General features: G+C 43.3%; 1 protein-coding gene across 3 annotated transcripts in view; it reads left to right on the forward strand.

The window, feature by feature from the left end:
- The first annotated feature begins 10,494 nt into the window (after positions 1-10,494).
- tfpi2 (tissue factor pathway inhibitor 2) overlaps positions 10,495-16,005 on the forward strand; it is a 40,869-nt gene continuing 35,358 nt past the window's right edge. For 2 of the 3 annotated variants that reach the window (XR_010976939.1, XM_068051343.1), the window contains exon 1: positions 10,496-10,758. Coding sequence is in view for 2 of the 3 variants with exons in the window: in XM_068051343.1 (XP_067907444.1) it covers positions 10,686-10,758 (73 nt within the window). In the remaining variant the exon portion in view is untranslated. Of the gene's footprint in view, positions 10,759-16,005 lie in introns of all 3 variants that reach the window. The other variant, XM_068051331.1, reaches the window with a different exon arrangement.

Below are 16,005 nucleotides of genomic sequence, written 5' to 3' on the forward strand. Positions count from 1 at the left end.
CCTCATCTGGGGCAATCTTCATGCCCCAACCCCCGCCACAGATCCCGATGACGAGGCCTCTTTAAAATCAAGCCCGAGATGTTCCGTTTAAAGAGAGATGGCAGACAATTTTGTCCTACAAAAGAACTAAGTTATACCCGCTTTTACTTCACTATCACTGTAGCCCCATGAGACTGGGCATGAAAAGGTTTGGTGCCAAAAGTTGCTCCAAGAACTGGGAAGCGCATGCAAATCACAGGCATGAGTGAACCACATGCACAACATGCACACGCTACTTTTAGATTTTCTCCCAGGCTGCTGATTTATAGCAGTGCCCAAAAGATTATGGGGTTCCATATTTATCCGTGTCCCTGGGAATGGGTATTAAAGGCATGTGTGTTAATCCACTCCTGATCCCTTGTCTGCTGGCCGCATGTGAGAAAGGTTTGAGCAGTTTCCACCAAGGCCCTAGTGGACATGAGTTTCTACAGCGCAAAATGATCACAAATTCAGCACTAAGACTGTTGTTATGCTCAAGTGAAGTGCAGCGATTGACAATACAAGAACTCAAACTGAAGAGTTATAAACAATGGACTTTGCTTTTTAAAAAAATGGACCATGTGCTTCAAAATGACTGCCAAAGCTCCAAAGACCTGCTCTTGTATATTCAAACCGTCTTACTATCTGGCAAGGACAGAAGGATACATTCCAAAGGTAATAGGTGTCAATTACATCAATCCTAAACCCATCAAGAGACATTTTTGAATTGAATGGATTCTTCTGAAACAAAGAAGGTGTGAATGAGCCACATCCTGGGCCATTGTCGGTCACCACAGGGAGGAAAATGTATGTCTCCCAATAGAGAGACTTGAGAGACTTTCAGCTTAAAAAGTAGCTCTCTGGAGAGTGAAGGGAAAAGAGAGAGCCTGTTCCAGCTGGGAGAAAATCCAGCAAGCCAAGAAGAAGATGCCCTGCTGTGAATCTACACTTTCTACACTTCAACTTGTGCAGCAGAGAACTGGAAGTGATCCCCTGTCTTCAGACTGAAATTTCAACCAGCAGAGAAATCTACAAACAACACAGGCCTGCAAACTTTAAAGAAGAAATTGACCTCTGAGAGCATTCAACAGGTTACTGGGAACCCTGAAATCCTGCCTCACTTCAAACCCCTTTCCTCTATTCCCCTCTATCTATTTCTTGTGTGTGTGTGCGTGTGAGTGAATGCATGTGCAGGTGCTGTTGCGACCATTTTGGGAGTGAATATTTGCTCAATAAATATTTAATCTTCTGTTTTAAACCTACAAGAAAATCTGTCACTGTCTGTTTATTTGACAAATAAAACACAGAAGGGTTAAAACCCTAATAACAAAAACACTTGCTGTGGTCAGGTGGAGTTGAACAGTGGGGACCACCCACATCACTCACCACCTGGCCATAACACTGTTGTAAAGGATAACTGGTGTGAGAAATGATAAACTGCCACACTAGTGTAGTAGGGTATGCATCTTGGATCAGAGCTGAAGCATATTGTTGAGGCAAGGCAGAGGAAGCTTTACTTTGCATCCAGCTATACTTGATCTGATTTGAGACTTTTGATGCTGTCATTGGGACCTAGTTTTGCCTTTTCATTGCTGATTTATATGAGATTTATTCAATAGAAAACCATGAACAGCTTGGGCCTGATTTTATGATAAGGGTTTCTGCCTCACCAAACTCTTACAATAAGGATCATAATCTACCCATATGTGCCCGAAAGCAAAACTAGCATCCCTCAGCTTGATGAACACTGAAATAATTTTTTTAAATTACATTTAGAAAACTGCCCAGGGGTATGGGAAGTAAATACAGAATTGTACTTGGATCTTCCAAATGCTGCTTCCCACCTTTGTATGTTCTATTTGTCAAAAACGGAAATGTCTAGTTAACTTCTTTAACTTCAAAATTAATCAGTACTTTAAAAAATCCGACTGAAAGAAAGCTTACAGGTTAAATAAATGATAACTATGCAGCAAGGCTGTCATATCCTGAAACGTTATCAGAACAATCATCAACTGCGAATACAGAAGTTATTTACGTAATATTTACAGCACATAAACAGGTCATCCAATCCAACAGGTCCATGCCAGTGTTTATGCTCCACAGAAGCTACTCCAGCCCTTCTTCATCAAACTCCATCAACATATCCATCTATTCCTCTCTCCCTCATGTCTTTATCTTGCTTCCCCTTAAATGCATCTATGCTATTCGCCTCAACTGCTCCTTGTAGTGGTGAGCTCTGGTATCATCCTTGTACATATTTTTTGCAGCTTTCCCCAGTGTATCCATATCCGTTAATGATATGGAAGACAGACTGATTACAGTAGTGTAAGTATGGCCTAACCAAAGGTTAACAAAGCTTCTCTGCTTTTCAATTCTATCCCTCTAGAAAGGAACCCCAGGGCTTTGTTTGCGTATTAACCTGCATTGCTGCTTTTAATGATTTGTGTATCTGTACCCCCAGATACCTTAGTTCCTCCACCCCATTTAGACATTTATGTTCCAAGGAGTATGTGGCTTCCTTATTTTTCCTACCAAAATGTACTACCTCACACTTTGCAATATTAAATTTTATTTGGTAATTACACACCAATTCTTCAAGTTTAGTACTGTCTTCATGTATTTTATGACATTCCTTGTCTGTATTAACTATATCCACCAATTTGGTGTCATCTGCATATTTTGAAATTCTAGTTGCAAATCCCGAGTCCAATTTTTTTCTGTAACTGTTGAACAACAGTGTCCCCAGCAGCAATCGCCATAGAACACTACTTCACACCTTTTGTCAATTTAAATAACTACCTTTAACCTATTCTCAGTTTTCTGTTTTGTGGATAGCTTCCTATTCATTCTTCTACATGTCTCCTGGCTCTGGCCTTAGTCCTGAGTCTACTATGTGGTACCTTATCAAAGGCCTTTTGAAAATTAAAATATAAAATGTCTACCTCATTATCCTCGTCTACCCTTTTAGTTGCTCTTCAAAACATTCAATAAGGTTGGTCAAGCATGACCTCTTTTGAAATCCCGATTATTACATTTTCAGTTTCCAGATGTTTTCCTGTTAAATCTTTGAGTAAGGATTCCATTATCTTTCACTTCTTGGCAGATTAATCAATTGCTTGAGTGTTGTTAAATTTCCAGCAATTTCCCTCAGTGCCCCCACCATCCTCTCCAGCCCCACCTACAACTTCACATTTTATCCCAAGTAACATTCATGCCACACAAGTGCCAGGCAATGATGATCTCCAGTAAGAGAGAATCTATCCATCACCCCTTGACATCCAATGTATAACCATCACTGAATCTGCATGATCAACATCCTGGGGGTTATCATTGACCGGAAACTGAACTGGAATAGCCACATAAATACTGTGTCTACAAGAGTAGGTCAGAGAATGGGAATTCTGTGGCTAGTAACCCACTTCCTGACTCCCCAAAGCCTGTCCACAATCTACAAGGCACAAATCAGGAGTGCGATGGAATACTCTCCACTTGCCTGGATGAGTGCAGCTGCAACAACACTCAGGCAGCTCGACATCATCCAGGACAAAGCAGCCTGCTTGCTCAGCATCCCACCTACCACCTTATTCATTCACTCCCTCCACTACTGATGCACAGTGGCAGCAGTGTGTACCATATACAAGATGCACAGCAGCAACTCACCAAGGCTCCTTCGACAGCACCTTCCAAACCCGCAACCTCTTCCACTTCGAAGGACAAGGACAGCAGACGCATGGGAACACCACCACCTGCAAGTCCCCCTCCAGGCCACACACCATCCTGACTTGGAAATATATCACCGGTCCATCACTGTCGCTGGGTCAAAATCCTGGAACACCCTCCCTAACAGCACTGTGGCCATATCTGAACCAGATGGTTTGCAGCACTTCAAGAAGGCAGCTCACCACCACCTTCTCAAGGGCAATTAGGGTGAGCAATAAATGCTGGCCTAGCCAGCGCTGCCTACATCCCATGAATGAATAATAAAAAATAATTAGAAGGATAGATTTTGGACTTGGCTTTACTACATGATCAACATCATCACTATTCCATGATAATCCAACAGGTTGCTTTGCTTTAAGGTTTTTTTCCAGGATGGAGTTCTTTGCTGCTATAAAGTGATGTATCTGAATGATTAGCTGAGAGTTCATGGAACTTGCCCACAGACCATAGGCAAACTCGTAGGAAGATCATCCAATAAAGACCATTATGGATCTTTGTGATTCATTTGGCCACTCATTAAATGTTTTAAAAATTATAATTCTACATTTCTTGTACCAACTAATTGCTTCTTTCACCAAAATATTAGGCTAAATATTGTTGTGGGTGCAGAAACTGGCCATGGCCCTGCATGGGAGTTATGCCGCCGCGATCCGTGGCGGGCAGCCACTTAAGATATTGACAGTGACCACCCCCCTCAATCATGTGGCAGGGGCGGGCTTGGCAACGTCATGAATGGCGTTACCTGATGTGAGAGCAGGTGCTGGTGCCATGTCTAAAAGGCTGCCAGCCCTGCATTCAATCTCTGCCTGCATTGCTCTGAAGTTAGCTGGAGCAACAAGTCAGGATTGTTGCAGAAATCAATCAATCATTCATCAAGCAACACCACTGGGCACCTCTGGTCATGGCAGAGGGCCGGGCAAGGGTGGCTGCAAGGTTCAGTGATGCCTCCCTGCTTATTCTCCTCCAGGCTGCAAGGAAAAGGCGGGAGGTCCTTTTCCCCAGAGATGGTATTAGAGGTCCTCTCGCCTGACCAAGCAAGCCTGAACGGAGATCGCAGAGGAGCTGAGCAGCCCTGGGGTCACCCCATGAGACTGGGTCCGGTGTAGGAAGAGGGTCAATGACCTCCTGTGCTCAGCAAAGGTAAGTGGCATCTTTCAAAAGTGCTCAGTGTAATCTGGTTGCCACTACACGGTATGCCACATAGGTGCTACTGCCATTTCATAGACAGGGTGGTCAAGGAGGATTCATGGCACATGACTGACTGCATATGTAAATCAAGTCTCCCTCGTGAGTACCTCAGAGCATGTCATACCCATGACAGGGTGAATCTGTATGCCAAACAAGGCATCCTCCAGTTGTTGATGAACAAGTTATTGTACCCCATGCTGGTACAACCATGATGTTGACGTTTTGCAATGTTCTATATCTGCATTCTTGCTTTTTCAGGAGAAGAGGGCCACATCAGTAAGAAGGCGTCCAGGACCATAGGCCGGGTGTCCAACCTGAGGCCTCTTTTGTAAGCTGAGGAGGAGGCCTGGAGTTAGCTGGGATCCAAGGAGCACGTGCCATCTCAGACATGGAGCTCGGGGCCCCAGTTGAAGAGCATGATTATTGAAAAACATGGAATGATTCCAAATTTACATCCCCTAGCAGACGCTATGCTGCCATTATTGCAACACGTGTACCACAACACCTTAATGCCTGTTCTTCACATTGTATCTTGCAGGGCGATGATCGGAAGTGGCCCCTAGAGACCCTGGAAACAGCAAGCACCTCTGTGGAAGACACACACTTAGAGGATGCATCGTTTCAGGACACTCCTGCACTTTCCACCAGTGCAGATAGTCTCACCTTGCTAGGTATCCGATCGTAATTAGATTTGGGGTCACGAGCTGGTGAGACCACAACACCCGCACCCAAGCAGCTGGCACAGGCTAAGACAGCTGAACCTCTGACAGTTGGAGAACTGTGGGTAGCCACGCCCATGCTGAGCCCCAGGCTGATGGTGTCAGCACAGGGCACGCGAGAGCTGCAGGGAGAGGTGAGGCAACATCTGGTTGAGGTACCGGAGGCCAAGTGCAGCCTTAAACAGACAGTGGGGGAGGCCATCCATGCCATGACAGCTTCCATGTCACAGGCATGTGAGCTCATGGCTTTATCCACGGACAGGGTGGTGCCCCTCAAGGAGAGCCACATTTCACGGTGTGCCATGACCTGCAAAGCATCACCTCAGGCAGGAGTTCAATTCAGCAGTTGCTGGCTGAGAGATGGACCAGGAGCATTGAGAGCATTCCCGCCCATGGTCCTTCACCAGAAAGCAGGGAGGTTCCAACGAGCCTTAAGTGATTTGAGGAGAAGACGCACTCCACATCTGGGGTCTCCCTCAGGGTGATTCGAGTGTGGACACCGGCTCCTCAGCCCTCTGCCAGTGAGTCCAGCTCCAGCAGCCATGACACCTGAGGACAGTCCTGCACTGCTGCGGGAGGCCTTCAGGCAGCTGGATCCTCCAGGCCTCAGGCGCGCAGAGGACGACCGCCGAAGTCATCCCAGGCCAAGGCGCATCCTGACCAGCAGCCTGCCTCCAGTCCAGCTGCTAGTGCAGAGGTCATACCACAAAGGAGCACCCGTAAAAGGTTCAAAAAGACACCTTGACACATATGGGTATGCAGGGTGCGACAAATATGTCATATGCACTTTAATTAAATGTGCTTTTCTGCCAATCATCAGCCTTTTTTATATGAATAACGCACACCATCGTGCATTTCCATTACATCATATGCCTGACAGTACTGCCAATGTAAGCAATAAGATTATTGCCATGCCAATATGCATGATGTGGCACTGCACGGATGCAGTCACACCAGCAATGGCTCAGTCAGCTGCTGCCAGTCATGCTGGAGAGGCAGATGTTACAGAGGCAGAAGACTTCAGACAAGATGCATGATGGTGGTTTGTGGTGTGAGGAGCATTTGTTGCACTTCAGGGATTGTGGAAGTGCTGAAGAATCAGGCGCTGTCTTGCCTCCCTTGCTCGCTGCTCACCATGTCGGCCCTCCATCACTGCTCTCTGTGCTCTCATGTGTAGTTGTTCCTGGTTTCCCTCTGTGTCCTCATCATCTAAGGATGTCTCCTGCTCCCATATCTCATCATCCTGCAAGGCCTTCCCCCTCTGTACTGCAATGTTGTACAGAATGCAGCACACAACAACGATGCGCCCAACCCTGTCTGGTGCGTACTGTAGGGCTCTACCTGATCTATTGAGGCAGCGGACGTGCATCTTCAGCATGCAATGGCCTGCTTGATGGCTGCTTGGGTTAAGCTGTGGCAGGCGTTGTAGAGCTCTTCAGCCTCATTGGTCGGGTTCCTCATTGCATCAGAAGCCATGTCATCAAGAGGTATCCCTTGTCCTCAAGAATCCACTCCTGAAGGTGAATGGGTGGAGCGAACAGTGGCGGAACCTGGGACTGGCACATTGATTGGATGAAAATGCTTTCTGTTTAGATTGTTCCATGGGAGCCTTGATGGCCACATGCGTGCAGTCGATGACTGTTTGCACCTGTGGGAATCCCTCAATGGCCCCAAATCCAGCAGCCCTCTTGGCATCACTCTCATGGTCCATCCTGAAACACACTTAGTTGCTGGCTCTCCTATACAAAGCATCAGTAACATCCTTAATACAGAGGTGTACTGCAGATTAAAAGACCCCACACAAGTCACTGGTGGATTCCTGGATTGATGCAAAGGGGTAGAAGTTTAGTGCTACAGTAAGTTTGGGGACCATAGGGTGACCACCAAAGCCCATTGGTTGCAGGTCAGTATTCAGCAGTGCACGGAAATGTGTGACAGCCTCTCTGCTCAATCACAGTCGTCACTGGCACAGGCATCCAATACCTGCAGGTATGTCATCTGAGTCCTACAGACTCACTGGCATATCTGGGCTACTCTGTGCCTTGGTGGCTACTGTTGCTCGCATCTGGGAGCTTCCTTGTGGGCTACATCTGCCCCTTGGTCCCACCTCTGGCGGAGATGCCTCATCACAGCAAGAGGATCCAGGAAGACACGGTTTATCATACCCATCTTCATACCCATCTCTATGCTCCTGGTAACTTTGGGTTCCTTCACAAGGTCAATGACACCTATCTGGGCAGAGAGTTGTGTTCATTCTTGCTTCAGCAGTGTCCCAGCATAAGCTGTGTGGTATGGCATGAATTTGCCTGCACAAAAGCTAAGTAAGTGCGAGCCAGTCTGATCACTGTTATATCATTTTTGTTGCCTGCACTGGACCACCAACAACAGGAACGTATAGAACTTCCCAGTTGTGTGCCCCTCCCCCCAGCAAAACAGTTCATCCACTTCCAATGTTGTCTCCCTCCCCCCCCAACATTGGTGCCCTTCATGATAGAACCTCCCTTCACAGAGCATGGATGTAGTGTTACAACCCTTCCCCCCACACCTTCTCAGAGCATGGATGCAGTGTTCCAACCTTTCCCTCCCAGCCTCCTTCATGGAGCATGAATGTAGATTTCCAACCCCCCCTCAGGCGATTTAACTTGGTGTCGCAAAGAAAACAGAGGAAAACAAAACATTCATTTACCAACCTTTACAGGCACCGGAGACTCTTGCTTCGGTGGCACCAGCTTTTCAAGGATGGAAGAGTGAAGGCACTCCAGTGCCACACATTGAGCTCAAGATTGAAAACTGCTATTAGAATTGGGGCGGATTACATTTGTACATATGTACGCAAAGAGTTATTTAACATATTTAAAGTAGGGTCCCATCGCAGAGCAGCAAAGGTGCTGCCACGGAGCCTCACCACCACCCAGAAGATCGGAATCGGCAATCCCGGTGTCGGGCTTCATGACAGCTGGAGTTGTTCTGATTCTTCAGCCCCCCCCCCCCACCCCCCCGCCACCCCACCACCATGAAACGTGACGTTGGGCTGAGAACAAAATCCAGTCCGCTTTTTCCTGGATTTGCCGACATTATTCATCCCCATTGTATCCTTGACAAACTGTTCCACACTTCCAACACTTTCACTGTAAAATAGTTGAATGTAACTGTCAGGCAAACCCCCCCCCCCCCCCCCCCCCACCTGCCAAGACTGAGGGACATATGATTTCATCACATGAATATTGAAAGTTAAAATTGCAAGCCCCTGACTGGAAAGACATTTGCATAATACCAGATAGTGTTGAAACAAAGGAACCAGTCCCTGCCCCAATACACAGAAGAGACCTGGTCAAACCAGTCAGTCATGTGACCATCTGCTGACCAACTAGTGGAGTTTTAAATTGGAAAAACGGAATTTGAAATGAGAAAGACGTGCTCCTGGAAATGAAGCAAGAATTACCTCCTCTCCTGTCTGCCTGCCTCCATCTCTTTGCCACGGAACTGAATCTTGTGAAAACATGTGAACCTCAAAGAGAGAGAAAAGTCTCCAACGTGAACAAGGTTTAAAAGGAACATTGGGCCCTGATGAACAGCAAGACTGCTGACAATCAAGTGAGCTTGAAGCACAGTAAACAAGAAACTCTTCTGATATTGCCTCAAACCCCTCTCTACTATATTATCCTCTTCTCTTTGCTGTCCCTATTTGCATGTGTGTATCCCATGTACATACTAGCGTGGGCACGTTGTATATCCATAGGCTTTAACCGTATTAGAGTTTAAGTTTAAATTTTAATAAAATTTCATCTTTCTTCTTTAAACCTGAGACAACCTGGTGTGTTGCTTTCTTTGCCTTATAATTGGAAAGCTGTGAACAAGGATTCACAAAAGGGGGGGAACTCAAAACACAGTGTGTTTAAAAATAAAACCCTGTTACAATAACACCAGGTAAAGACCGCAAAAGACCCCTAGAGACATTTCTCACCTGGTCGTAACAGTAACTTTGAAACTTTGTGGGATAAGAGTCACTTATCCTGGTTACACATGTAGTGAGTATATCAAACAATTTGTCACAGTGGATTTTAGCATCAAGGCATTGCCCTGAGGAATGAGCCAATGAACAGCTGTCACTTATTTTGTTTAGCTGAACCATGTGCAATGTTTGTGCATGTTCTTTCTGGATGCAAAGAACAGGGCACTGTGTATTAATATATAATATAAAAACAAGAAATGCTGGAACCACTCAACAGGTCTGGCAGCATCTGTGGAAAGAGAAGCAGAGTTAACGTTTCGGGTCAGTGACCCTAGTGTATTAATATATGTAGCTTCCAGTACACTCAAATGCGCCACACTGCCAGCCTACTGACAATCTTAAATTGGTTGTCAGCGTAATTCTTAGCACAATGTCAAATGTTGTTTCCTACATTAAAAATACATACAAAATCCATTTTAAATCACCATTACCAATGGAGATCTTCCCTTTCGTGTTTTATGTCTTGATATTTTTATTCCAATATAAACGATGGAGTGGTGTGTATTTCTACAGCTTAATTCACATAACCTATGCAACCACTTGTCTCCACACGTCTGCACTGTTTTTGACTTGTACGGCTGTTGAGCTGTACGACAGGATTTTTCAAAAAGCGCATAAACTCTACACTGAAAAATCCAGCCACACATAACGCGGGTTACCTAACGGTACAGAACAAAAATTATATTTTGGTAAAAATTATGGGAAATATAATTGTGGATGATATAAAACGTGCATTGGGATAGCAGACATTGTGGAAATTATATGGACCATTGATTGCACTTTATACTGGTTTCAGAAAATGATGGCAAAGTTGAAGTTGACGTCATTGGTTTTCCAGTTGGAGTCACATTGGAGCATCTTTGAGCCAGACTGACAGCAGTGGCCGGAAAACCCGCTCTATAAATGTACCAGGTTCGAGCATCAAGCGAGAGACTTGAAGAGTCCACTTGATTCCTCTGATCCAGTGTCGCCTCAAGTCACGAGTCACAGCGAGAAATTGACAGCGAAACTCAGTCTCTGTCAAAATCATGAAGTTGCAGCTTTTCACCATGATCTGCGGCATCTTTCTGCTGGCTCAACAGTTTGGCATGACGTTGAAAGGTAAAAGGTTCAAAATTTTCTTCATTTTCTTAAAACAACAATGATAACAATTGTAACTTACTTAAAAGTAGTTGCGCTGTGCTTTCGAAGGAGAAAACCAGGACCCAAATTGAGAAGTTTCGGAACTGAATCTTCGCGGGGTAGTCAAGTTTATCACAGCCCCTGCTCGGGGGCTAGAATTTACCGTCAGCTTTGCTGGTAAAGCAGCAGAAACGAAAATACACGAAAATGTGGAGTGTTCTTCCGTGCTTATTAATAAAGTAGGAAACTGGTGAGCTTGTACTTCGGTTTTGTAGAATTAGGGATTATCAGTGATGTGATATCAGAGACTGGCAGAATCACTGAATTTCAGCATCAGACACTTTGGTAATTTACATCCATTAGATTTACTCAGTATACTGGAAGAATGTTAAACGAAGTCAATTAACAACATCCTTGCTTGAATTCACAGTGGAGTTCATCTAAACTGTGCCTCAAAAATCTCCCTAATCAGTGAAGGTTTTTAAGGCACAGTTTGGACTAATTTTATTGGAATGAGTTCACACTTGAAGACTTCCTGTTTATTATTTGTAACTTATATTACAGTTAACGTTTTCATTGCTTCTCCCCACATTCCTCTTGGAATAATTTCTCCAATATCTTTCTTTTCTCTTTCCCACCCTGGAAATACTTTATTCTACAGTGGGGATTACGTTTCCTGTATTGGAGAGACTTTCCCCAGTGTAAATGCAGCTTTAAACAGTCATAAACAGAAGACATGCGTATTACTGCTAGTTTTAGCACCTAGGTCTGTGTTAGCTGATGTGATGAAACTTCTGTTTAAAGCATGGCATTGATGACACTGCTATTCTGATGTCTGAAGGACTTGCAGTTCCAGTTCTCTGGCTTACAAGGCAGAAATTCCAGGTGACCCATTTTAGACATTAGCTACACCTTGACTCCAAAAGCTATAGCCAACATAACAGATTCTAGCTCAAACTGACCCATGTTGTTAGCTTAGGATGTGACTCAGGATAGAAGTTTGTCAATGCCACTCTGTACTTGGTATTTTGTATTAGACTGGGTCAGCATTGCATTTGATCTGGGACAAATCTGGAGGATGATTAATCCAACTAAATTTAAATTCATTTAATTATATTGAAATGTTTATACCTATTGTGTACCCCTTTCATAAGAATTTGATTAAACACAACAGAAGTCATACTCATAATATTCAATTTCTAAGTGTCCTACGGTAGAGTTCATTAATGTATTTTAAGCAGTTATCCTTGTATATACTTAAAACCCTGTGTAATTAAAGGGAAGTGACAGTTAAGTACTGTACTCCAACCTATAATCTATGAGGCAATGGGTGGAGTACTTCTCTGATACTTCCTATCCTCAAATCCATTTTGTTTTGACTCTCCGTAGAAATCTCCATTGGAGTGATAATGACTGGTCCAGATTTTGTGTCAAAGTAACAGTGAAGCTAATGGCATCATTGTCGTTTGTGTGCAGATGGTACAGCAACTTCAGGTCAGCAGCAGATGTGCAGTTAAACTCAAAAATCCAAAGTATGCTAACTGAGTTGCAAATCTCCACTGTTCACTTTATGAAAGTAGCATCTTCCTATCTGCCTCAGGACTAAAATGCATTGAATGGCATGAAGTTGCTATATTTGCACAGCAGATCCAAACTAAACTCACCACAGAAAGTTAAGGAAAGTCATTTCAAATCTGAGTACACTTTTAACAATGTGATAAGCATTAATTACTGCCAGTAAACCTCTGTGGCACCGAAAGTTAACTATTACAAGTGTGGAGTCTCATTCCTTCCAACTTTAATTGCTGTTGGTGATTTTAAAAATGTACAATTTAATTTTTTGAAAAAAACTTTTCCTTTCTGTGTCTTGTTTCTTTCTTAATCAAATGAACCATTCCCTTTCCATTTAACTTTCTGTACCTGATTTAACATTGAATTCACCCACTATTATTTGCACTTTCTTTTCAGTTCTTGTGCAGTTACTTTCACAATCCTTTAATCCGATTGGTTCTGGAGACAGAAATTTGCTTGCCCTGTTCACTCAGGTTCCAGATGCAGCAGATCTTTCTGTTTTCAGAATACTTCCTGAATCTCATTTGTATTGGAAGCAAAAATGTAAAGCAGTGATGCATGGGTTAAAACAAAGAAAACTAATGGTAACTTGTTTGTATTCTGTAATTTCACATTATGCTCCTATATTTAAAAAGAAAAAAAGGTGTATAATGTAGAATTTTTATTAAGTGTTAAAATACAGACATTTATTGCCTTTTTTAATACATTTGCTTTGCTGATGTTTTGCCTGGCTAGATCAGTAATTTGTTTAGTCCAAAGAGCAATGCATGCCTTGAGATTGTGAAGTCATGATGTGTACTGGGTTATGAAGCATTGTATCAGTGCCAGGTACTGCATTGTAGTTTACAGAATGTTACTGTACTACCTGCATTCCATTTATTTATTGGTATCAGAGCAGTTGACATGGTTAGAGCTGATTTAGGTTAAACAGTTCTGTATTGGCACTTCTGTGCTGCATTAAAATCTGAAACCGGGCAGTACAAGCCTAATATAAGAGGATCACACACATTCTGAGGTGAATGACAAATTCACAATAAATCCATTACTTAATTAATGTTTGATTGCTTTTAAAACACACATAAGAAGAGTAAAGGATCATTTAAGTTATCAAAATGAAAATTAGATGCCCTGTTAAAGAAAAAAGGACTTGCGTTTATATTGCACCTTTCACAAACTCAAAATATCCCAAAGTGCTTTACAGCCAATTAAGTGCTATGGAAGTGCAGCCAACTTGTCCACAACCATAATCATGAACATATAATCTGTTTTAATGATGTTGGTTGAGGGATAAATGTTAACCAGGATACCGTGAGAACTCCACAGCTCTTCTTTAAATACTGCCTTGGGTACCTTTATAGTTATCTGAGAGGGCAGACGGGGCCTTGGTTTAGTATTTCACCTGAAAGACAGCACTTTCAACTGTACAGTATTCCCTCAGTACTGCATTGAAGCATCATCCCAGATCTTGTTCTCATGTCTCTAGAGTGGAACTTGAACCCACAACTTCTGACTGAGATGAGAGTGTAATCACTGTGCCACAGCTGACACCTGTTTTCACTAGATCTAAAGTTGATGTTTAATTTTTGCAGCTAAACTAGTCCAATGTTCCTAGTACGCAGTTATTTTGTTATGGTCGCTCAGACTTAAAAATTTCAAATGCTTAACTTGAAAGCTGAATAGGACTACAATGCAGATTTATGTTCATTAACATCAAATTGCTCCAAGTTAGAAAATGTTTTAATAACGCGTCAATATTTTATTTATCAAACACTGGAACTGGAAATGTGAATTGTTTCCTAAAGCCTTATGAATGGAGAAACTATTCTATTCACTATCAATATTTTGTGATTATGGTAAACTGTCACACAACATTTGACTGTGCCCTAACACCTATTAAGGCAGATCTTTTTAGTGCACACTTCCCTTCACATTTCAGTGTCAAAAGCTATTTTCAAATCATGCTCCAGTTATTCTCACAACAGGTCATCTAATTGTTTAGCTCGACACAGCAATGTTACTCCAGCTTGTCTCTCAACACAATGACCACATTTGTGTTGTGAGATTCACATGAATGTCAGAATTTCCTTCAATTGAACATTGAAAAGACCAAAGTCATCTTATTGAGCTTCTACAACTCTTGTCATAGGTCCATCCTTCTCCTAGTTTGTAGTTCAGACCCCATATCATTCACCCTCAAGATCACCTGCCTTCACCTCCACAACCTGTGACTGCCTTTACCTCAAGCCATTTGCTGCTGAAACCCTTATCCACAGTTTTGTTATCTCTGGACTTGACTTCTCCAATGTTCTAACGGCCAGTTTCCCATGTTCTACCCTTCACAAACCCCAACTTGCCCAAATCATGCAGCCTCTTTTTCCCTAGGGCTTTTTACCCATCACCTCCATCCTTGCTCACTTCCAATGTATTGAATTGAAAATCCTTGCCCTCTTTTGCAAATCCCTTCATGACCTAGTCTCACCCTAATTCTGCAACCTCCTCCAGCCTTACAGCCTCGCCCACACCCTTCAATTCTCTGAATCGCCTTCTGTGAAATCTCTTTAATCCTTTTGTCTGTTCTCGGTGGCAGAGCCTTCAGCTGCTTCTGCCCTACTCTCTGGAACTCCCTCCCTAAATGTCTTTGCCTTGCTTCTTCTTGCCCCACCATTAATAACCTCTTCACAATGTACCTTATTAACCATGTTTTTGGTCATTTCTCCTAACTCTTTCATTCCTGTTTGGCATCCATTTAACCTCTGTGATGTGCTCAGAATGTTTTCTACATTAAAAGTGCTGTGCAATTGCAAATAATGTTCTGATGAAAGATCATCGACCTGAAACACTAACTTTGTTTCTCTCTCCAAGAATGCTGTCAGACCAGCTGAGTATTTCCAGCACTTTCTGTTTTTATTTCAGATTTCCAGCATCTGCAGTATTTTGATTTTTGACAACCAGGTGAGAAAGGTGTCTCGGGGTCCCTCTCAGCCTTCACCTGATCTGACCCTAACAGGGTTTAATTTTTAAAACACCATGTTTTTAGCTGCCCCTTGGTGAATCCTTGTTCACCGCTTTCCAATTATAAGGCAAAGAAACCAGCATGACCAGGCTTTCTTAAGCTTAAAGAAAGCAAAGTTGAAATTTGTTAAACTTAAACTCTAATTCGGTTAATGCCTACAGATACACAATGCGCCCATGCTAGCATGCATATGCGATACACACATGCAGATAGAGACAGAACTGAGTGGAAGTGTTTGAGGCAATCTCTAAAGAGGGTTTTTGTTACCGATCTTTGAGCTCACAGTAGAGTCCTTGATTGTAGGTAGATCTTGCTTTTCGTTGGGGCCAAGTATTCTTCTTAAATCTTGTTTTCTCTCTTGGGGTTCATGTGTCTTCAGTGGATTTGGAGTTCCGTGAGAAAGACGTGGGAGCAGACAGGAGAGATCTTCTCAGTCCAGGAGCAAACAGTCTTTCTCTTCAAACTCTTTGTGGCTAGTTCAAAAAAACTCCTGGAGCAGCCAGCTAGTCATGTGACTAGCTGGTCCAAACAGTCCTGGCCCCTGTGGATTGCATTACTCATCAGGCCCTGGAATATGCTTCCTCAGCCTCTCACTGTCCGGTAATCAATATCCATTGTGGGTTGAATGTGTCAGGGAATGG

Source organism: Heterodontus francisci, chromosome 2 (assembly GCF_036365525.1).
Source record: "Heterodontus francisci isolate sHetFra1 chromosome 2, sHetFra1.hap1, whole genome shotgun sequence".
NCBI lineage: Eukaryota > Metazoa > Chordata > Chondrichthyes > Heterodontiformes > Heterodontidae > Heterodontus > Heterodontus francisci.